The sequence below is a fragment of the Echiichthys vipera genome (genome assembly GCF_963691815.1).
Source record: "Echiichthys vipera genome assembly, chromosome: 11".
Classification (NCBI taxonomy): Eukaryota; Metazoa; Chordata; class Actinopteri; order Perciformes; family Trachinidae; genus Echiichthys; species Echiichthys vipera.
Window position 1 is genome coordinate 19,226,422 of NC_139836.1, and position 24,237 is coordinate 19,250,658.

Genomic DNA, 24,237 nt, shown 5'->3' on the forward strand with positions numbered 1-24,237 from the left:
AAAGCCACAATCATGCATCATATAATGCACAATCATGGGTCTAAAACCATGCAGTCTATCTTAGATTTGGGACGGTTCCCGGTGCAAACTTAAAATGAACCGCTGTCTGCTGCAGAGTAAAACAGGTTAGTGTCTGGGGAAGAAAAAACAGAACTGAAAAGATCCACTTGAGGACTTTCCTGGCTCTGTCACTGTCAATTCCCTTGAAGAACCGTTACCCTGTGTGCAGAGACTCATGGGACCCGGGAGCTGGCTCAAGCCACCCTGCAATGCAGTCTGCTTTACATTATACGCAGGAAGGATGTGGGAAAAAAAAAAGAGAAAAACTTGTGTTCATGCTAGAAAATCAAGTCAAATACTTCATCCAGACAAAATCTAAGTGACATCCGAGGAACATTTATACCACTGACGTAGCTAGCAAGCTGTGCTCAGAGACGGGGACCATGGACTTACTTCATTCGCTGTGAAACACTCTTAAATATGTGGCAAGAAGTAAATGTTATTCTACTAGTTAAATTTGCTACGCACTTTTTTTTCGAGGTGCTTTGGATCTGAAAACAGAATGTGCTGTCATAGTGTTTTGATAGACATGGCCAGTTTAACCCCAAGGGTTCGACAGCCTAATGTGGGCTCCGTGGCAGAGTGGAGGGAGGTGGAGGAACCAAGCCAAAGAGTACCACATGTATTTTCCGAAAGAAGCCCAACACAGTCCAAATGGCTCTATGTGGTTTAACGCCATTTCATTCCATGACCTCTAAATCCTCAAAGAGAATTATCACATTATAGCATTCCAACACGCCCAATTTCCCAAAATACAGCTCAAGGCTTTTCCACTCTGACTCTGCTTAGTGTTGTGGTTTTGGGAAAACACTTCAATCGTACCCACTGTATTTTGTTTTTTTGTTTACTTCAGGTATTTATATTTTCTCTCTCTCTCTCTCTCTCTCTCTCTCTCTCTCTCTCTCTCTCTCTCTCTCTCTCTCTCTCTCTCTCTCTCTCTCTCTCTCTCTCTCTCTCTCTCTCTCTCTCTCTCTCTCCTCTCTCTCTCTCTCTCTCTCTCTCTCTCTCCTCTCTCTCTCTCTCTCTCTCTCTCTCTCTCTCTCTCTCTCTCTCTCTCTCTCTCTCTCTCTCTCTCTCTATATATATATATATATATATATGTTCAGAAATGCAATATGACCAAAACCCAAGAAAGGAAATTACCCCCTTCTGTGAAGCGAACACCAAAACATAGAGACAAGTCAGAGACAGCTCATTGTCAACCACTTATAGTGTCATGCCCACTAGTGCATGAAGGCACACAATAACAATTAAAGGAGTGACAAAATTATCCTCAGTTTATGAGCATGACTATTCTATTTGAGCACAAATCCTTGTTTTCCTCTGTCAGAATGCTATGTCTTTGCAGTGAAGCTTCGTCACATCACAATATATGTACAATAACAATATACATTTTTCTACATTTAATTTAGTTAATTCTGCACTCTCAATAATCATCGCAGGTTTTTGTGTACCTTTTCCTGCAAACAACCAGCCATCGACTGTCTGGTTGTGATTTGGGCAATATGGAAAACATTGGGAATGTATGAAAAGTTATGGCGTTCAGATTCTGCTAAAGACCATAACTGCTTTATCAGAACCATGTGGCGGCGTTCAGTGCCATGCCATAATGGCATGATTGAAAAGGAGTTAAAACTGTGGTCACAATCCATTCCGGTATGATTCAAGAGAGGTCTCGAAAGTTCAGCACTGTCTCTTCCATAGCGAGTCCATTAACTATTCCAATACGCACATCATGCAATGGAATGATCTGATAGAGTGGGGGCTCTTTCTTCAGATTTATGCTGTCATATGTGGGCATGTATTACTGAAACCCTGCTGCAGTTGCTGCTGTTTCTATGGTTTCAATTTATCTACTGTAAACAGCAGGAAGGAGATTTGTCATATATGATCTGAAAGGAAAAAATTGTACGCAGAGCAAAAAAAACCTTTTATAAATAGACCTTTTAAATAATGTCTGTGGTCCTGTATTTTTCCCTCCAATACTTGCACTAATTGAGACTCAAATGGTAGCACTAGCGACAGCGAGACAGCTAATTACCATGCTTTGTAATGAAGCAAATGGCAGACACTGCACCATGAGCCACCGTTACGAGCAACACCCTGCTGTACCAGACATAAAAGCAAACACACAAATATCTAATTATGCCATCATCTCTCCTCGCTCTCCTGTTCTGTTGCAGACGTTGCAATAATTGGTGGGCCCGCACTATTGGTCAGCTTACAATCACTCTGATAATGTGGACAATTAGAGCCGGGAGGTACTCATGCTCATCAAGTCCGTGATAGTTGACGCATCATGTCTCATCTAACTCAAAACAAATGTTATGGAAATGCCGCTGTGACATCCCAGGGCCTAGACACGGGATATATCCTGGTAAAAATTCTCATCTTGTGTAGATTGACTCAAATACTGCTAATAAGGAACTGCAGATAGGACAGCAAAAGTATGTTCAGGTGCACAAACTACTGTGCGCAATTGTAGGTAGAAGCGTTTTCATCAAAGCTGTAACCTTTTACTTTGCATAGGGAATAAATAATCATATACAGCAGGTTCAAAGACAAAAATACAGAAAAAAACACATCATGTCAGCTAGAATCAGTGATTATCTCTCCTTTCATCTAAGGCTGTGGCGACAAAGGCAAACATTTCCTTTTCACTGACAAGCTATGTAAATAAAATCTTATAAAGTGACTTTACCCTGCCAAAAAGCATTGTAGAGGTCCTTAGTTTATTTTTATATAAAGTGGATGAACAGTGTTTTCATTCCACTTCTCTCCATCTACCAAACATGCCAGCCTGAGGTTAAATTATTTCAGTGTTTTGCTTTCCAGCTTGCCACTTGCATGAAGAATCAAGAACAAAGCATAGCATGAACTGACACTAAAAGAGTACACTATCTTTGCTGATTGTCTGAAACAATAAATATTTAGTTTTCCTCGTGCACTTTTAAACCCGACATCGACTCACATGCTTCTGATTTGTCATTGGATGCCTTAGCTCTTGCTACTCTGGATCCATTTTTACCTCCCAGGCTCACTGTCAGAGCCCCAGAGACCTTAAAAAACGACAAAGCTTAACTGATCCAAACGGTAAATATTTCATGACCTTACAATTACATGAAATCAAATCTAGGCAAAACCGTTCATTTATATTGCATTATCAAAGGGGTGGAAGACGGGGGACGGGGGGACGGTATATCTATGAACCTCCCGAACTCTAATTAGTCTGTGTGGCCAAAAACAAGCAAGGGAGGGATAAGTGCACAGGCTCGGGATAATTAAGCGATTGTGAGCGGCGTGTACGTGAGCTGTCACTCCGATCGCCAGCCACGTCACACTTGGCAACACAACCGCAACCGGACAGCCGCCCGTCGTCTTTGATCTGGGCTCATGCATACAGAATCAGGTCAGGCCGTGGTCACACACATTTACACACACACACACACACATTTACACACACACACACATTTACACACACACACACACACACACACACACGCACACACACACTTAGCGATAGTAAAGAGAGACTCTTTACAAAGGGCCACAGTACTAGGACCTCTGTAAAGGGAGACTGACAGTCAAGCATTCACAGGAAAGAAGAAAGGATAAAGGGAAAGAATAGAAAAGAGAAGAAAGGGATGAATGTGACAAATCCACTCAAGACTTCAGAGGGACTACTATTTAAAACAGTGTACACACAAAAATGGAGCTTAACTTACAGCTTCCGACTTGGGTTTGACCACTTTCATGAATGCTCCTCTTGCCCGCGACTCCAGCACTTCTTTTTTAGTTACTTTCCTGGTGTCCAGAAACTTCAGCTGGGGCAACTTGTGCAGAACAAAGTACCTGTGAAGAAACAACAATACAACTTCAAACTGTACCGTACCGCTGCCTTAAAAGGTCTCCTTGTAGGCCTGTTCTTGACAAAGAGACAAGCAGAGAATCTAAGAAAGTGTGTAAACCGTGATACACTAATCAAACTGACACACATTCTAATATGTTAATGCACGCATCAACTAAACTTGAAAAGAAGCCATGTTTACTGAGTTTTAATGGTGGTGCAGATTTAATGGTGATATTTTCTTGTATGTAATAACCTTCAAAGCTGATAAGAATAAGTACGACATATAAATAGCACGAAAGGAGATACAACCCGTCTGCCAGAGCTGTCATTCTGGCAGCATCACAGATATCTCTCTAAGCTTTCAGACACACTCTGTCTTTCATTGGGAGGGAGAGAAACGTCAAAAGATAATGGTTGGAATACATAGATGACAACAGATCCTTTCACAGGCAGGCATGGATAGAGGAACCAGTATGTCAGGGCTGAGCGGGTAACCAAAAAGGACATGCATGCAGCACCTAAGTGGAGGGTGAGAAAGGACGGGGGATATGGGCACAGACAAGACCTGTGCGCAAAGAGCCGTGACAAATTGATGATGGCGATGGCGATGAGGGGAGATGGCAAAGCCCATGTCAAGTTTTCAACACCTGAGGATTATAAGGAGGGATACAGGGATCACGTTTAGACTGACACAGAACAGAAAGTATCTGTCAATTTAAGGAAGAAAAACACCTGATATAATTTGAAAGAAACATAAAACAGGAAAATCCACAAACAGATTATGAATATATCACCTGGCCCTTAATTAATTCTTATAGACAATTATTGCAGGGCTAAATGACCTGCTTCTAACCCTCAATATGAGCTCCTTTTCCGATGAGAGCACCAGAACTCAAATACAAGAGGTCCCAATCCCATCCTGTGTTTCCCTCCATGTAAAAGGACTTTGTTCAGGGCATTTCCATGATGAAACGTGAAGATGCCCTTGGGAAACATGCCGGGAGGTTATTCTCCATAGGTAACCTACCGTCACAGGGTCAGAGGGGATGACAAGGCTCTGTCAGCCAGTAGGGATATTAATGATTCAACCCAACCAAAGAGAGAGGATAAGAGACCACAGGGGGTAGGCGGGGCGGAGTAAAGATGACTGGGAGAAAAAAATCAGACTAATACAATTTATTTAACAATATCAATCATGTGACGACCACAATATGATTTTTGCTGTTCTTGGAAGTGTTTTTTTTTGTAAAGTAAACTAGATTATGCAATTATTTACCTTGTTTTTTTAAGTCCTGCGCAGTTTGGTAGGAATTATATGGAAAAAAAATGTCTACGTTTCTAAATATATGGTTTAATGTATTCATTTTATTATTATATAGTAGTTACATAGTTGGGTAGAGCTTATAAGTGAGAGTTGATGTCCAGAGGCATTTCTCTGAGAGAAGTCCTTAAAAAATGATGACTGGACCAACTCACAGAAAAAGATTTAAACACCAGTAAATATTTATTTATTTATTGGAAACAAATCATTTGTTGAATGGTACTGTATTCCCTGTAAATTCCAACTACAAAGACGGACACATTTAATATTTTTTGTTCAGCTGACCTGCCCTGCTCTTACTAAACAGTGGTTATTTTTGGCAAAAGGACGTTAAACTAATCATTATATACTGAGTATTACACTCTGGAAGATAACAATATGAGATTCAAAATTAATTTTTTATGGGGACCGTGGGTTATTATTAGGCAGCTGCCTTTATGGCATTTAGATTAAACTCTGAGTGAACACAAAGTACAGCTGGTGGTTGAGGCACCTCAGATACAAACTCTTTGATCTGCCACAAAAGAAAATCAGACAAACTGATAGTTTTCCTGAAGATAAGAGGTTAAAATGTCACATGAAAGTATATTAATCTTTATCATCATATAAACGATAAGCACAATGGCGCAGTAACCAGTAACCACTGTGAATATACGGTATAACAGCCTTGAACTCTTGTGTTATTGTAGTACTACAGATGGCCACTGAGTATGCATGGTCGGCTAAGAACAGGGCAACATTTAACCTTCCTGCAGACTACACAATACTGAGTGAATAAATACTATGTTTCTATGTCATTGCACTAATTGGGGCAAGGATGCAACGCACCAGGGTATTTCACTTGAGAGACCAAGAGCTCCTGAGGCATTGGGCTGGGTATTTATTGCCCAAGGCCAATGCTGTCACGACCTGCATACAACCTAACCTTGTCAGACATGAAATCTGCATCACGCTCAAATTGATGTTTTACAATGTGACACATTATGAATATTACATTACAGGACCCAAGACGTTGTCAGTCAAAACAGAACAGCTTCCCTCAACAGTAAGATAAGCATGCGAGGAGAGGGGAAAAGGGGGAGAAAGGGAGAAAAGGATTAAAAGAGAGGGGTGGGGTAAAGAAAAGAAAGAAGAAAGATTATTCAAGAAAGGCATGGGTGGTAAATGATTAATAAGCAACGCAGAGTCAGAAACAAGCACTTAGGGCTAAAACAGACAAAAGAGAGTATGCTTTTCGCCTTTTATCGCATTTCATGTAAAGGACCCTGACAAATGGTGGTCATACTGCATGGCTTGAGGCCTAGCTTGATGTTTAATGCATCATCTGCTCTAGTAAGGCAGGGTAGTAAACACTCATTTGTGGTGGTGACTAGTCACACATGAAATCCATTTTGCAAACTGGAGTGTAGAGGGGCCAGTTGACAAAGCTTTTAGAGTGATGTGGTTGAATCCACAGTGCTTGTGAAATGTAAGGGGCTGGATGTTAAAAAAAAAGGAACATCTCCAAATCCATTACTTACAAAAAGCTATCACTCTGAATAGCTTAGTATCAAAACTGTCTGACTAAAAAATATAAACACACACAGAATCAGAATTATTTCTATTTCTAATCGGGTCAGAGTAACATCTTTTCCTACATGATTACAGTCAATGTGGTAACTGACCTGTATCTCTGGTAGTCGTCCTCATCCTTATCCGGGCTGACCAGTTGGTTGGGGCAGGCCTCATTTCCCAGCAGGCTTAGGTACTCCAATGACGGGGTCACATCAGCCAAGTGTTCCAGCAGGGCCTCGATATCAGTCAGGTGTCAAAGGGCGGGTGTCAAGGACCTAGCGCTGTTAATTACATTAGCATTTACTACCCGCACAGCCCCTCCCGGGCCTGTCTGCACTAAAACATGTCACTGTCAAATTTACCGAGGTGCTCAAAGAGGCTAGTCACTGGCTTTGTGAGACTGGGCAGACAGAGGGGCAATTTAAGGTGCAGGCTTTGGCATATAGTAGTGACACAATTTGGCTGCTACTCTCTCTCCCTTCTTCTCGATCTCTTTCATTTCCTAGGTGGCCGGGTGCAGAACAGTGACAAAATGATGGATGCCCTGTGGTTCAAACAGTCCGTGCTTCCCAGAGCCGTGCTGTGGAAAACTTGCGAAACGTGGAAAAAACAAACAGCCCCTAAGCAGGCACATTCATCACTAATACATTCACTTGGAAAATTGAGCCCCAAAGTGTCAAAATACAACTGCACTAATGCAGTGCTCGAGCTTTAAAATGGCACTGTGCCACGGCAGGATGTACATAATTGGCCTATTAGCATGTGCCGACCACTTCACAACCGAACTCAGCACACAGCCCCAGACGCACACTTCAAGGAGCCCCAGTTTTAATGTTGACTCTGGAAGTGTGTGTGTGTGAACGTGCGAAAGAGAGTGAACATCGTTACCCAGTAGGATCTGCATAACCAAAGGAAAACAGGACACATTGCTAAACCTGTACTGAAACCTAGAGGGGAAGTTCACACATTTCTGCCTGATCACAAACAGCCTTGCAATGTGTCTTATGTCTTGAATTTAGTGTGGCTGTGAGGAGCTTTGTTTTTCTTTTTTTACCGTGTTTACTTTGGGTGGCAAGCAGAACAAACAGGGCTGTTATAGTCAATAAGCCAAAATGTGAGCATGTTCTAGAGCATTTAGTGAGATATTAAACAACTGAGTGGTTTTAATTCAGTAAGGTAAAGCACTGAAATAAAGTGTAATGCAAATGTGAAGAATCCTGATCTCAATAATTAAAATAAAATTTATATTAACAGACAAATAAAACATCACATAACATAATGTCTCACTCTTGGGATTGTTTTAATTGTTTTAATCGAACACTTTTTATTCCCTTTCAAAATAAAAAAACACATCTGTTATGTTGACTCTTAAATCTGATTCCACTAGAGGTCCCTGTGGCTCAAAAACTAGTCCTGTGTTGAGCTCTGTGACCGTCAAGTTCCTCTACTCTCCTTTGCAACACACACTGCTCCCTGCACAACCGCAACGTTAAAACAGGCTTATCTGAGACAGAGGCAGGTTGTATTGACATATGAATGTAAACGAAATACACAGTGATTCCGATACTGATGCCTGTGATATATGTCTGCATAGACGGCTCAGATCAAAATGAGAAATGGACTGAGTGACTAGTTTGAAAGGATATTCGGTTCTTATTGAGCATTAGGGTGTGGAGATGGGGTAACCTGGGCAACCGGAGGTCATTTCCAAGCAGATTGTTGTCAACTACCAGCTCTTCCAGCTCAGTGAACATTTTGAGGCCCACCAGTGACCTGCAATGACAAGGCAACAGGAAAGTGTTATAGCTCTAAATCTGGTCAGCCGATATTGTGCAGGAATAAATATTTCAGCCTGCCTCTTTCATTTGGCGGGAGAGCATGAGTCTGGGCCTGTCAGGGAAGTGAATGACAAGAATTAGTGGTGCTGAGCTCCCCTGGCATGGTGAGGCATCCTTCAGCGGCTGGCAGGATGAGGGATGGGGGTCACTTGTGAGTAGCCAGGATTCAAAACAAAAGGCTTCAGAAATGCGGCGGGCAGGATGAATTTGTCAATGTCTTGTGCCTTGAGGCGCCCAGTTTCGTCTGACCCTAACCCTCCATTCCCAAGACAAATCACTCTGTCACAGTTCACCTTCACTCCCCAGACACAAATTTAACTTGTCATCCATCATTTTCACAGAGGAACCGGAATACACTCGCAATCACAGATGGAATGGAAGGGGAAACTTTTTTGCAGCTCTACCGCAATAGGGGTTAGTGTTGGGATTTTAACATCAAAGGACATTTTTTAAAAGGAGGAATTCCGCCTTTCTGCTCCTTTTTATGACAAATTGAAAAGAGGGGTGAAGGGTCACCTCAACCCTTTCCCTCTCTGTCTCTCTCGCATACATACACATTCACACGGGCATAAAAATGATGGAGAGTGGTGTTAGGAGTAATGCTAGGGCCCTGCAAAGTTCAAGTCATGGAAGGTGCACAAAGGCAATGTGTGTGTTGTCTAAGCCTCCAGACTGTCAGCCATGCCATGTTGTAGTGTCCTGGGTGACTTCACTCACATTTAAATCTGCCAGGGCTTGACACATATTGACTGTATACTTCTCACAGTTCACACAACAGGTATTTTTAATTTAACACTTTAAAAAAAAAAAAAATTATATATTTTAACACTTACACCTTGCTCTGAATTATTGAAATTATACATTAGAAGTACAGAGTTTCTTTTCTGTTCTGTTTCTAGTTTTTAAAGCAGACAGATAACCTTGACTTTCAGTTATGTAAATATAAATTCCAGTGAACAGTGTCACATTGCAAGATGACAAACTCAAGGTACAGTGAGGTTTTAACAGCTGCAGTGTGAACTATTGCTCCTCTCTGGATCTTCCTAGTGTCAATGGCTGCCAAAATACACACCAAGTTAAAGCTATGTAAATATAACACCTTTATCGTGACAATCTGCAAATGCATGACAAGGAGCGTTAAGCTGCTTGGGGGCAGGGCATAATGTACAGTACAGTCACATTCTTGGAAATGTAACTTCATACTGACAAAGGAAGTATTTGGAATATTACGCAGTGTACAAAAATACAGCTGGATCTATTAAGATGATGACTTGTCCAACTAATTGGTCAGTGAGTAGTCATTTATTATACAGTTTTAGTTGGCCAGACTAACAGTAACCATGCTCCATCAGCTGTTTCCTGTGTACTTTTACTGACCAATAGGCATGAGCTCCACCTAGACATAGTCCCCTGGCCCAGAGTGGACACACTGGCAGCAGGTTTGAACTACAAAGCAAAATGTTGCAACTATCTTCTCATGTGGAAAACCGAATAAGCAATTCATTGTAGACTAGTGAGGCACACTGAGCTGCCCTATTTCAAAAGATTTTGCAAACACCCACACTATATACCCACAACAACAGTTGACAGCACCTAGCCAGTGTGCTGGCCAAGCCGCCAGCTGACAACCTCTTATCAGGTCTGATTAATGGACTGGCGAGATGGATGAATAGAGAGATGTGCCATTTTTATGAAATCCTACTCTGTTTTTCCCCCATGGTGGTTCTCATTTATGAAAGCAAAGAAAAATTATGAATTTCATTGCAACCTTACAGTTGTTTGTCTCTGATTTAAAGGTCCCATATTGTAAAAAGTGAGATTCCCATATCTTTTTTGATTCTATAACGCATTGAGGAATCAAAATAAATACAGAGACACGAGAAATGAACATAGCCTGTTTTCAAAACCTGTGCCGTTTAAGCAAGCCATCATCACTTCTGTATGGTTGTGATGTCACAGCTACACTATATATAGGAAGAAAATGTTGCTACTGTGCCGTTACAGTCATTCCCTAGCTGCAATCACAGTGCAGAGATGCCCAATCAGAACAGACTGTGCTTTTTCGGGAGGGGGCTTAAAGAGACAGGAGCGTAGGCAAGATAAATACAAACAGAGGATGAATACAGGTATATTCAGACAGACGGAGAAGAAAATAATGTATGTTTTGAACATGAGAGCATTTAAATATGTTCAACAATGCACCTGAAAATGAGCATGTGTCCGCTTTGAAAAAAATGCTAATGCTAAAAACAATCTATATATTTAATCATATTATGCCACCATATGCTACCTACTTAAATATTTTCTAAGTAACTAGAAATCTTTTTTACAGGTCTGTTGGCCCAAATAAGCTATTTGAAAGCAAGCTTTATATTTCCCACCACAGTTATTGTGTTTGTATTGACAGAGGGAATTGAGTACAACATGAAATTTACTTGCAAGTATAATCCTTGTCTATGTGTAGTTAAGCACAAACCATATTGGATAAACATTATTGCCTTTTCTATGAACAGAGGAACTAACACATGCCACCTGTGCGTGTGGTTGTGTGTGTGTGCGCGTGTGTGTGTGTGTGTGTGTGTGTGTGTGTGTGTGTGTGTGTGTGTGTGTGTGTGTGTGTGTGTATGGAGGGCTACAGTCCTGTGGGTTATGTTATTAGCTGCTCGGTTAAAGGGAGCCGCATGGCACAGGAGGGAGCCTTATTAATTGTTGTTTTCATGTCACCACTGCTGCGTGCACTGGCTGATTTAATCAGTTAAATTCACAGCCAGGGGAGAGCCACTGAGTCCCATCCAGCATTAACTACAGTGCAGGGATTGAACTCTTCTAATACTCTCCAGCTTTCTGTGCTCCCTCTGCAGATTTCCATAGCTGGTTTCATTACTTTCTAGAAGCTTTTTTTTTGTTTTAATGTGCAGCTTGGAAAACTAACAAAGTTTAAGCACCGCAGTAAAAGTACTTCACTTCTAAAAAAAAAGAGCTGTTTTTGCTTTTAACAAAACTAATGAGCATAATTGATTTGAGTCCCAATGATGATATGAACTAACATAAAACATGTTTTTTCTAATGTTAGCATTATTGCTATTAATAATAATATGGCAAAAATTGTTAGTGATGATAGTGATAATGACAACATGTAGTAATGTATCTTTAGTTCCACTGCAACGTTAAATTATACTACTGCTCCTACCAATTTGTTTTGTTTCCTCACATCTGCTATTATCATTTTCACAGAAGAAAATGGGAGTCATTTATGTTCATGGGTGATATTTTTACTAACAACAATAGAGAAAATCTTGTTATGGGAAAAGTCGGCCAAAAAAGATTATTCACCAAACAAGTTTTGGCTTTTCTATGTGGTTTTATTCTCAAGTTTCCTGCAGGAAAGAACTGTGCTCTACGCACGCAAAACAGGCTGGTAGAGAGACAGACCCAGATAATGAACACATAGTCAGCGTTTAGCTGAATGATGTACAAAGTAAGGCAGAAACATTATTAGTCACATTCATATCATAGGATTTCTCAATAGCATGCTAACAGGCAATAAATGTCGTCATACTTGTATCACAGGATAAGGAACAGATAGAGCAGTGACATGTAGTACCTCACAAGATATACTTGAAAATCATGCTGATGTAGATATGTAAAAGTTTCTTTGTTCCCAGAGCTGAACATTACATGCCAATATACTTCTGCATCACAAGGTGATAAAGAATGGGTTTCATCCTGTTTTAAAACCCAAAACATGTAAATTGTAAATTACATCACACTATTGCTAATGCTAAATGATTAATAATAAACTCCTACATCATACTACATCACCTCATTGTACAAATTTAGAAAATTATGATTTCTACAATAATGTGTGATCAAATGCGTTTTCTTAGACCTCTAACTAACCAGAGAGACACAGAGACAAGAGCAAGCTTTAACGAGGTGAGGCGATGAATCCTCTCTTTTTTAAGATAATTATGATCAGCCTAATTGTCAGAGCTAATACTTCAAACAGGCTGTCTTTACGCTTTGACTACCATTTAGCCTTTGTAAGCTCACCATCATACATCATACGGCCCTGTGTGCATCAGTGTGTGCGCTTTTGAGCTTACATAAGTAGTGCATGTATGTGTCGAAATCCCTATTATCTGCTAAGATCCTGTCTACTGAGCACATAGAGTACATATACCAATATTTAGCTGGAGCAGGAAGTCATGACAGGAAGCAGGGGAAGATGTGAGACACCAGACAAGGACACTGGAGAGGAGACACTGACCCAGAGAGCAGCCCTGCCAGATCAATACACTAATACTAATGCAGACATAGTGATTGATGAATCACTGCTGACAACAGAGGAAAGAAAAACTCTCGACCATTATTGGCTGAAATGTCGGTTACTCCTGCCAATGGTGTGCGCCATTGTCATGTCATATACGTATCCTAAGGCAGCAGATGAAAAATGGAGAATGGCAGCCTTGGCTCTTTTACATGTGTTACATGTCTCCCTTCTTATGTCTACTGCTTTTGAAAAAGTTACCCAAATGATTCATAGTTGCAATTTGTTTGTAGAATTCGTCTAAGCCGTGCATTACAGAGCTATGACGTAAAACAACCTCAAAGTCTTCCCCATTACTGATATGGCGATAGAGATCACAGAGGCAAAATCCCAGCAGCTAGCACTGCAATACTGAAAAAGTTCCAGAGTTTAATGTGTATTTAAAACGCACACACACACACACACATACACACACACACACACACACACACACACACACACACACACACACACACACACACACACACACACACACACACACACACACACACACACACACACACACACACACACACACACACACACACACACACACACACACACACACACACACACACACACACACACACACACACACACACACACACACACATACACACACACTTTGAAAAGCTGGAAAGCCCTTGCAGCTGCACACACAGTTAAAGGGCTGATGTCCTCTCAAGGGTCGCAGTGGTGCAGAAAAGCAATGCACTGTTATTCTAAACGGAGGGCCAGAGCTGCAGAGTGACAGGCATAATGATGTCCTGTTCAGAAGGCAACAGATAAATGTTTGATGAATTGACCAATACTGGAGCTCTGATGGCCTTCATATGTGCATAATGGACTATTCAGAGCACACTTCAGATTGCCTGCCAGGATAAGGTACTGTAATGAATGGGAAAAGGAACTGGACCTGGGAAACCCAGTATGTGGACTGGGTTTAATAAACTTAATAAGAACGGTGAATGGAGGAGGGCTGGTTAGAGAGGGAAGAAGGAGGCTTGAGAGGCATTCAGCCTGAAATAGTCAAGAAAAACTCTTGCGACTCTGTACACTGCAAAATAAGACTCAGTCTTAATCAGTAATTTAATAAAGTAAAAACATTATTACCAAATTCATGTTGTATTAAAACAATCTAAAATACAGATCTAAAATTTTCCAAAAGGAATATAATAATAATATATATTTTTTTTTAAAGTTCATTTCACCCAATTTTCTTGTTTTATAGAAAATAAATAATCTCAAAATGTTAAATACAATACTAAATGACATGATAGAACTGATGTTTGTTTTTTAGTGTAGTTGAGTCCTGGTGGGTGTGAAAGCCACGACAAGTCTTCATTAGTTTAACACAGCTAACCCACAACGACAATAAAATAAATAAACATAAAAAAATACCAAAATACTGCATCAAAACACTATCAGGATTAGCTTGTGGTAAATAAGATGACATATTATGTAAAGCAAATTAATGCCCTGCAACCCCTAAAGCCCCAAACATCCCTCCTACCACCTCCACACAGCACTGATCAGGTCTGTTCCAGCACTCTTCCCTCCAGCTACAGTTTATAGCCTATATGAGTCTCCCTGTATGCATCTCTGATGGCGATGATGAACTAGACTGCCATTATCTTTCTCTATCTCCCCCACAGCTTTCCTTACCCTCCTCTCTCTCTCACATATAGACAGTCACCACTCAGTGTGGCACTCCTCTTTCTGTACTGCCAGGCCTCAGGTGGCAGTCATTTAAAGATCACACATCCAGGACACACAGTCTTCCCTGAATGCATGTCAATTCACACATGGTAAGGGGATTACACGTCTCCTCCTAGGCAGCTGCAAATTACTATTAATGGCAATGCAAATCATTAGAGTACATTTGGCGCCGCCAGCAAATCTGTTCTTTATGTGGGTTCACTCTTAATCTGTTTTGAATATTGCGCTATGCTTGCTCTTGATAGCCTATGTGTAAAAGCATCACTAGCTACAAAGCTGTCAACTGGAGGTGGCATGTCATATTGAACTTTACACAACGTTACATCATTTGCAAAACAAAAATATGTTTTAGAGAGCATAAACAAATTCAAGCAGGGAGAAATCTGTGAAATATAATTAGCAAAGTTCTTTGTTGATGAAGAAGTGAAATATCACCACTTATTGCTTCATGCTATACAAGGTTATTATGGGAGAAGTGCAGATTAAATTGTTGAAAATGTCTACACCATGGAGCGTCTGTCGAACGTTTAAAGCTAGCTTTGGTGTGTTTGAATGATAATACCACTGTAGATCCTGCAGTGTCTGAGTTATAGACTACCCCTGTGGATATTTCCTGCCGAGTGTGTGAGGTTAATATTCTCTCTCAATGTCATTAGCGCTGGCAGAAGGGCTGAGAGCACTGTGAATCAGACAGGGACTGATCCTGTCAATTCTCACACACACACACACACACACACACACACACACACACACACACACACACACACACACACACACACACACACACACACACACACACACACACACACACACACACACACACACACACACACACACACACACACACACACACACACACACACACACACACACACACACGCACACACGCACACACGCACACACACACACACACACAGGGCCAGACAAAATCAAAGCCACTGTACTGAGGTCAGCATCACCTGGCTTCATGCTTCCCCTTGCATCTCCAATCCCTGTCTGATTAATGACCCTGGATCAACCCTGGCCAAGGGATAAGGACTTGACTGACATTCCTGTCAGGTCCAACTTCATAAGCCTTGCTTGACCCTGGTTTGACCTGGGATGAAGTCTAAGCTCCAACAATGACCCAATTGAGAGGTAAGGGATCATTTACCTCTTTCCCAGCAAAGAAATAAATGGAGAAAGCACTCCTGAAAGGTGAATGTCTCTTTTAAAGTTTCAGCAGTGAGGTTTGTTACATGGCTAGACAGAATGACGGCTGCCTCTTATGTACAACACTAAATTGTACACTGTGAAATACATCATCAGACAAGGGAGGCAAGCAGTATTGCCCGTGAAGCCGAGCTCCTTCAGAGCATATACAATGCTTCCCTCCTCATAGTGCCTGGACTGTGCTCACAGTATGGCCATGCATCTTGTGAATGTTTGTATTGAAAGATTAGTTGTCTATCCACATGACAAACACCCTCCTCTCTCAGTGAGCGGGAGCTGAAAATCAATTTACTGATGGCATCTCAGTCAACAAGGACATCAATGCGGCACAAACAAGCACACACAAGCTCTCATGCATGCTACACAGCCTCCCACATATTTAAGTGTATATAATACTATAACATTACAGTGACAGGGTCAATCAGCTGTGGCGTATTGCTATAAGTATACTCCACATTAAACAATGAAGTTTCTCATGAATTAAATAATGCACACCCAATGGTATATAGTATATGTACGCAGAATATGTAACTGAAATAGAACTCATGTACTATTGCAATAAAATAACATACAAACATTCAATAATAGATGCTGCGATCTGTGAGCAAGAATGAGAATCCCTCAGTGCCCTGTCTGCCTGTACGCTCTGTCATTACATGTTCAAGCTCAGTGCTTGTCAACATTTCCCTGAGAGGGGGAGCCATCCCGCATTACGTTTGAGTGAGTTCAACTGTCAACTGCCAGCCATTTGTATGCCTCAGCATCCACCTAATAGCAAATAATCACTACCTCGCGCTCTCTTCATGGCAAATGATCGATGTTGTCTTGAAGTCTGATGGATGACCCTGCCACAGTGATGTCCAGGCATGCATTAAAAACCACCTCTATGAAATGCCTGTCAGTCTGATGAAGCGGCACACACAAAACCACAGCCGTGTGCACATACTGACACTGAGGAAAGCATGCACACAGATAAAGGAGAAAATGAACAAAGTGCTGGAAAGCCATGATTCAATTAAAAAGAAAAAAAAGTTAATTTCTTTATATTAGTGGAAAATTTTATAATATGACAGGACCTGTGGTGTGATTGGTAGACAGCATTACTAGAGGTAGACTGCTCAAGTACCACCTGGGATGCTTCGTTTCCTCCTCTCTCCTCCTCCTTCCCTCTCTCTAACACACAAACAGCTCCCTATTACCCCTCAGTGCTCAGATTAAAATGCACAGCACCACAATCTTTGATCTCCCACTTGCTGACACAAATCCTTTCAAGCCTCAACATTTTCCTGCAAAGGTAATTAGTGCTAATTAAAAAGTTTCGAAAGCAGTCTATGGCTGCTGTTGATGCTGCCGCTGCTGGTGCTTGGGCGCACCCTCCATCAGATCACCCATCTACCCCCTCCGCAGGTCCTGCGGATACGTGTGTCAGCTGTGTTCCTGCCTCTTTTCTGCAAAGGATCCCATTACTGGATGACACCAGTCAGCCTAGAACGTTTGTAGCAGGATGAAATCTGGAAGCCCAGTAAGAGGTCTAACTGGTGGTTCTTCCCCCCTGACAAACCTGTGCTCTGCAGGAGAACATGTAATGACATATGTAACAAATACAAATCCCACAAACTGAACAGGTGTAGTCTTTAATTAGGATACACTAGCTTGGGGGGCTTGTAAACATGGAGTAATTAACTTGATAAGGGATTCAATTTGCTGAAAATATCATTGCAGAGAAACATATAATTTAGTATGAACAGTGATTTGCATAATGATAACAAATGTAAAGACTCCAAGTTATTTTGGCATTATGAATAAACACATTAGTAATTAGTAATAAGTAAAAAGAACTTCCTGTTTAGTGTGAGTACAATGATATGAGACAAAGATATAACTTGAGCAGTCTAACAGTACTATCACTCATTCACCGGCCTGCCTTATTGCTTTCATCAAGCCATTATTATGATATAATTAGCTGCCTTTCTAGCATATTATTAAGTGTCTTGCTGAGTGTCAGGTGCAGAAGCGCCTCAGAATTGACACACAAAAAGGAAATATCGTTCCACAATGTTTCAAAAAGATAATTACATAATCTCAGCATGGAGAGCAAACAGAAAAGTGATAATTAGACAAGTACTCCTGCCAATTAAAATATCAAGTCTTGTATTTTTTCCCCCATGTGATTTAAAGCTTGCTGCGCTCTCGTGTACAACATATTATGATTATATGTCGCTAATGTACACTGTATGAGCCTTATATCAACATTGTCCTATCGTTTATGTTTTCACTGCAGCTTGCAACACCATTAAATAAAGCAGGTTTGTTTTCAGGGCCTTTAAATCTGGTAAGTAATGAATATGTTGAGGTTTTCTAAGATGACAATAATCCCCACAAGTTTGTCTTAGCTCAAACAAGCCTATAAATAGATTTAATGATTGACATGGAGGGGTGCCAACACCAAAAAGCAAAGAAACAACAAAGTTATTGATTTGACCTTTGGGATAGTTCCTACGTTCATCGTTGTTGTTTTTGCCTTGTCTTATACCTCGGAAGGAGATAATAGAACATGTCACCGCACAAGGCAGTTTGATATTGAATGCCATCATTTTAATTTAAATGTTACATTCTCTGTGACATCTCTGTCAATGCATAATTGGCACTGAATCCCAGTTTGGATGTACATATTATCATTCAGCGTAAGACACTCAAAGACACTGACAGATATGTTACTTTGATGGAATGACAGTGAGATGTGGAAAAAAATAGAACCGCAAATCAACAGTCACGCTGTCAGTTAAGCTTTTTGTCACAAACCTGCACATAAACATGCATGATTAGAAACAGCAAACAAGCTCTAGGCTACAATCAGTGTTCTTACTCCTTTTTACTCCTTCTCCTCCTTATTTGATTTAAGCAGAGCAAATACAATTCAGAAGATAAACATAGAAGAATATCTTAGTAGATGATAGACACCTATAGAACACAATTCCCATTATAATTAACTGCATGATGGGAAAGTGCAAATGCAGAACATTTGTAGGTACATACAACATATCCATACCCCGCTCTAGGGCTGAAACGATTTGTCTAGAAACTTGAATAACTCGATTACTTAAAATCATTGATGCAAATTATTTGCATCGAAGTCATTGAATGTAACTACTGTATATACAGCATACCTTGTGGATACATGCTGTTAAGAAGACGTTGACGTGGATTGCAAAGAGAGAGAAGCAAGACAAATACTGAGGGGCGAAGAGAAGAGAGAGGCCAAAGAAAATGACATAAAGTGTCCAAAGTTTGGTATCATTTCAAACCAAACTAACTTACCGCAACGTCAATGCTTCAGCATCTCAGCAGAAAGCATCCAGTCATTGCATCCAGGCTGCCCACAGACCGAACTCGATCCAAGTTGACATTAACATTAGCATTTGTAGGAAAACGATATATTTTCTGATTTTCAACCGGCTCTGCCACATTGCAGTGCGGGCAGCACATCCAGATGAACAGCACCTGCAATCATCCAGACCTCTGCTCACCAAAACCAACATGGTGGACTGCTGATGTTTAAAATCCACAATGTAATATGTTACTTAATTGCAAAACATGGGTTTCACATTTTTTTATGAATATTATTATCATATGCAATTTAAGCAATAAAAAAGACTTATTTCTCTTTTGTATATTTACTATTGCACTTTAATAAAGCAAAAATATTTCTTATCCAATTACTTATTAATTGATGTAATAATCAGTAGAATATTTGATTACTAAAATAATCGACGGCTGCGGCCCTACACTGGTCATAATGCAACAAGCAAGTTGAATATTTACATGACTAACAGTTTATAAAGAGGAAAACAAAGCGTTAACAAAATATCTAGTGATCCATATGCACAAAACTTTAAGAATGGAGATCAGATGACCTTGTTGCACTAGCAGTCTCTCTGAAGATGGCCTTTCTGTCTCTGTAGTTCCCTGACATGACAGCTTAAAAGGAGGTATGTGATAGCCTATCAGCCCAGTGTAAACCACGGGTAGCAGAGCAGCTCCTTGAGAAAATAAAAGAATAAATTCCTCCCACTCCCTCTCACTTTCTCTCCTCCCTGCCTCTCCGTTTCTTACCGCTGGCCCATTACCTTTACAGAGTGAGGCTCATTAAAGAAGGCAAGTTGAGTCAAATCTTTCTGTAATTCAGCGGAGGTGAATTGCTGTCAACATCATTAACCGTCATTTCTCCAACTCACTTCAGTACTTATGAAGTGTTCTTTATTGTGTAATGATCCAAATCTCTTCTCTAAATCAGCCCTCTTCAAAGGCCCTGGAGGACATACCACCCATGCAGCCGTCTGACATGCTACAGGACCAGATTAAACGTGGCTCCATCATTACGTTCCTCTTTGTGCTTGAACAGATCTAGCATTCCAGCCTGCGCTTCAGCTAGTAGGCAGCGTTCCTCAGAAGGAACAGAGCGGAAGCGATCTCAGTGTACCCAAAGAGTTCAACAGAGAACGAGATATTGGTTTCGAAACATGGGTGTCTTATCTATGTAGGACCATACCATCTACTGATCATTTCCATTTGGTTTGCTGCATCACAACACCACATTTCTGCCAATAAACTTTGTCCATCCCTTTCTGTTATTTAATACTGTTTACTGATAGTTCATTGATCTCATAGGGCCATTGGTCAGGCTGGCTCCATGGCTAATTACAGTGAGAGCTGCCCTGCTTGTCATGCTAGATGTCTTCTGAGTCCTGTCTTAAGAGAAGCCTCCTTTGTGCCTTCGCCATTGTGTGTCCCCTAGTGCTCAGTATCATGCTATGAGATGTCCTCCAGGCCTTGTGTTGGCGAAAGCCTCTTTTATGCAGGCGCCATTGTGTGTCCCCAGTGCTGAACCCCCTGCTAGGTAGGAACACAGACAAAGTGCAGCAGGGGGATGCTTCTCAGGGCCCTAAGACCTACAGTAAATCTTCAAACAATTTAGACAAACAAAAACGGCTGCTGTGCTGCGGTGAGAGTAGACAAGGAAAAGCAGATGAATAAGCAACATCAATTACTGGGGCTTTGACCTGCAAGCCCCCACACCATGGCACACATTTCACACCAAATCGCCCCAGATTGAAGTTGACACTGCTGGAGTGGAAACACTGACCCCTCACAAGGCTAGCGCTTCAAACTTGAGAGCAGAAAAAGGCGGGGGGGGACTGACAAACTACATAGACCAAGGCCAATGTGGAAGGGAGACAAGGAGGAGGGGTATGAATAAAATAAAATAAAAAAACACACGCATAATAGGTCCTAGTTTGTTTCAAAGTGAGACAAAATGGCTCAATTTGAGCACTTAGGCCATCGAATTGCCCAGCTGAGGTACAAGAGGAACATGTGAGGGGACAACCGCATCAGGCCACTGATAAGGAGCCTAAGAGGAACAAAGCCAGATGTCCAACAGGCTTACCAGTGAACCTGAGTGGGACTGGACCTTCTTTAAAGCTTGTTTTTAGCCTCCCAGCTTCACCCCCCAAAAAGTGCCGCTTCCCCTGAAACCTTTTTTACTCAGGCACATAAAGCCTACCTCTACTTTGTAAGCTTGGACAAAGGCAAAATAAACACAGGGGTCACATTTGTTCAACACATAGTACACTTCTCTAATGAAAAGTACCTCAAAGACCCTTTTGAAGAAACAAGTTACCACTTCATGTGTTATCTCACATTCCAATTGTGCCCTTTAAAAAAGAGCCTATATTCATTTTTACTTTGATTGAAAACCCAAGAAAAAGAACTTCTCCAAAGGTGAGAAAAGATCAAACAAAACCCATCCCAATTTGTCAATACAGTGTTAATTAATCTAATAACAAAATGCTCTGAAAAAAACATGCCAGCAATGACTAGGAGACATGTAGTCTAGCAGCAGCATAGCAGCACATTGACACATTTGGGGGCATCAGCTCTGGATAGAGACAGTCCTAACAATCTCCCAATTAGCCAGGGGGGGAAGCAGAAAATATGTCTCCAATTCACGGGGCAAGCGTGAAACTAATAATAATATGCCATGGCATACAAAAACAGAACATGTCTTTTTATAGCAGCAGGTGAAAATGAAGCAAAAAGAAAGGGAACCAGAAGGAAAAGGTGCTTGTCTTTTTACTATTTGATGGTGGATTTAAGTGACATGATAAATGTGATAAACACACTGCAGTAATAAAAACCATGAAGCAACCAGATGCAACACTTGTAAAAAGACAGGAAAGGGGATAATCTAGCATTTATTATGAGGATGAATGTGGGCGCAATAACTTAAATGAGCTTGAAACCAGTTATGTATTTGCAGCCATATGAAAACACCTTGTGTACATATATTGTTTTAAGATCCAATTGTCAGACCAGAATGCATTGTACATTGATCATACATGTATGATACAAAGCGATTGCATTCCTTAATGCCGAATACTGCAGAATTGGCACTACTTAATGGTTAACATGTATGGTACATAGCCACTCTAGATTACTTCCAGTTGAATAATATGAACATTAGCAAATGAAAACCCCAAAACAATTTTGCCTCCATGAAACCGTGACACATTGACAGACAGGCAAGGCAGTTTGTCAGGCAGAGTAAAGCATTATTCACAAAGAATCAAAACCTTACATTATCGCAAACTGTTGAACCCATCTAAAAGCTCCACGTGTTCAACTATAGGACTTAAGTGTGAGCACCTGTTTCAAACAATGGAGCCATTCGCATCTTTCATCACAGATGTTTCACACACAATGATAATGGAGCCCACGCCAGTCAGTCAGTCAGCCAGCCGTCTTTGCAAAATGGAAATCCAGAGAAAGGTGGAGACGGGAATCATTTTATCTAGTTGACACACATTACAACGGAGAATTTCAAAAGAGTAAGATGGAAGCTCTCAGGTCAATTATGGTGTCAAGGCTGTCAGCTTGCAATGAAATATATACCTTTGAAGAACATTTTACTCGAGGGATGGGGTAAAAGGGATGGGAAGACGTACTGTTTAACCCAGAGACCATATAAGAATATCAGAGATGATAGAGTAAAACGTGGCATGATAATGGACCATTTTCACTGAGAACACTTTGTCAAGAGGGACAGACTACACCCATTTCCTGAAGGGTGGTATGAAGGAATATTATTTTGGTGGCCGAAGCTCATTAATGGGCAGCAGCTGAAACAAGGTACTTGGTCATAAATGAAGTCATTAAGATAATGGGGAATGGTGATTTACAGTATTAACTTAAGGTTACACTGCAGTTCAACCACACACCATTCTGTTGGATTTTAGTTTGTACAGAATCAAGCTTGCTAGGGTTTCAAATAGACAGTAACACGCACAGAAAAAAACTTTGTGTTTCTGCCATTGCTTTTCTTTTATTCTAGCCTCAAAATGTAAATGTCCTCACCCTCTGTACCAGATATAAAATACTAACCTTGAGACAGTGAATGACAGAGGGAATTATGGGTAATTGTAGTGTCAGAAAGGGAGACAGCTTTATGATGAGATTCTGTGTCATTTAGACAATCAGAAACTTAAGAGGCAGTGTGACACATTTCTCCCCCTCCATCCGACAGGGCTTCTGACATGGCTGGTGATAATTTCCAGGAGAGAGAAAAAGAGAGACAGAAAAGAGTGAGTGGAGAGAGCACAAATGAAAATGGAAGTCACAGAAAGAAAGGTGTGATTTCTCCTCTTCCATATGCAGCGTGGGCCAAGTGATAGCCTGTGTGCCGCATTCATTGCTGGAATCAAGACGAAATATCCCCTTACATGTCAACCTGCCATCCACATAAGAGGTGTCTGAAGCTCTGTATGAGAATAATACTTCCCAGCTAGAAATGACGCAGGTTGTGCAGGGGTACTTTTTGATCTCTGTGTGGTGAAGCCACTTCAGCAACAGTACAAGACTTACCACGGAAGGTATACTTGCCACTGAGGTCAGACATACATGGACAAGCACTGACACAAAACGACGCATGTTATATCTAAACCACAAATGGAGAATAACAACATCAAGCTCAGTTGTCAGTTTGCACACGTTCACTCGGGCCATAACGAATAGGAGATAAATGAAAGGATGAAGTGCCTGTCAACATAATGAATTCAATAAAAGCAACATTGTCTGCTTTGTCACATTTCAAAAAGCGGTGACATGTAATTACTGTTATTTGTGGAGATGGCCTTCATTATCATCAGTGAGGGCCCTTCCGTTTTAACCGCGAGAAAGAAGCTCAACAACCTACTAATGGAACTATGCAATGATATTGTAGTCTTGTGTAAGAGGTATAATATGGAACAGTTAAAGGATAAAAGTTAGTGTATCTCTTTTTAGATACATATTACATAAAGAGTAGCAGGCATTTATC

General features: G+C 40.9%; 1 protein-coding gene across 1 annotated transcript in view; it reads right to left on the minus strand.

Moving 5' to 3' along the window:
* Positions 1–24,237, minus strand: part of lrmda (leucine rich melanocyte differentiation associated) — a 210,639-nt gene that overhangs the window by 62,276 nt on the left and 124,126 nt on the right. The window contains exons 3-5 of the mRNA XM_083922799.1: positions 8,432–8,558; positions 6,896–7,035; positions 3,786–3,912 (exon numbers count right to left, since the gene is read on the minus strand). Of these exons, the coding sequence (XP_083778925.1) occupies positions 3,786–3,912; positions 6,896–7,035; positions 8,432–8,558 (394 nt within the window). The remainder of the gene's footprint in view (positions 1–3,785; positions 3,913–6,895; positions 7,036–8,431; positions 8,559–24,237) is intronic.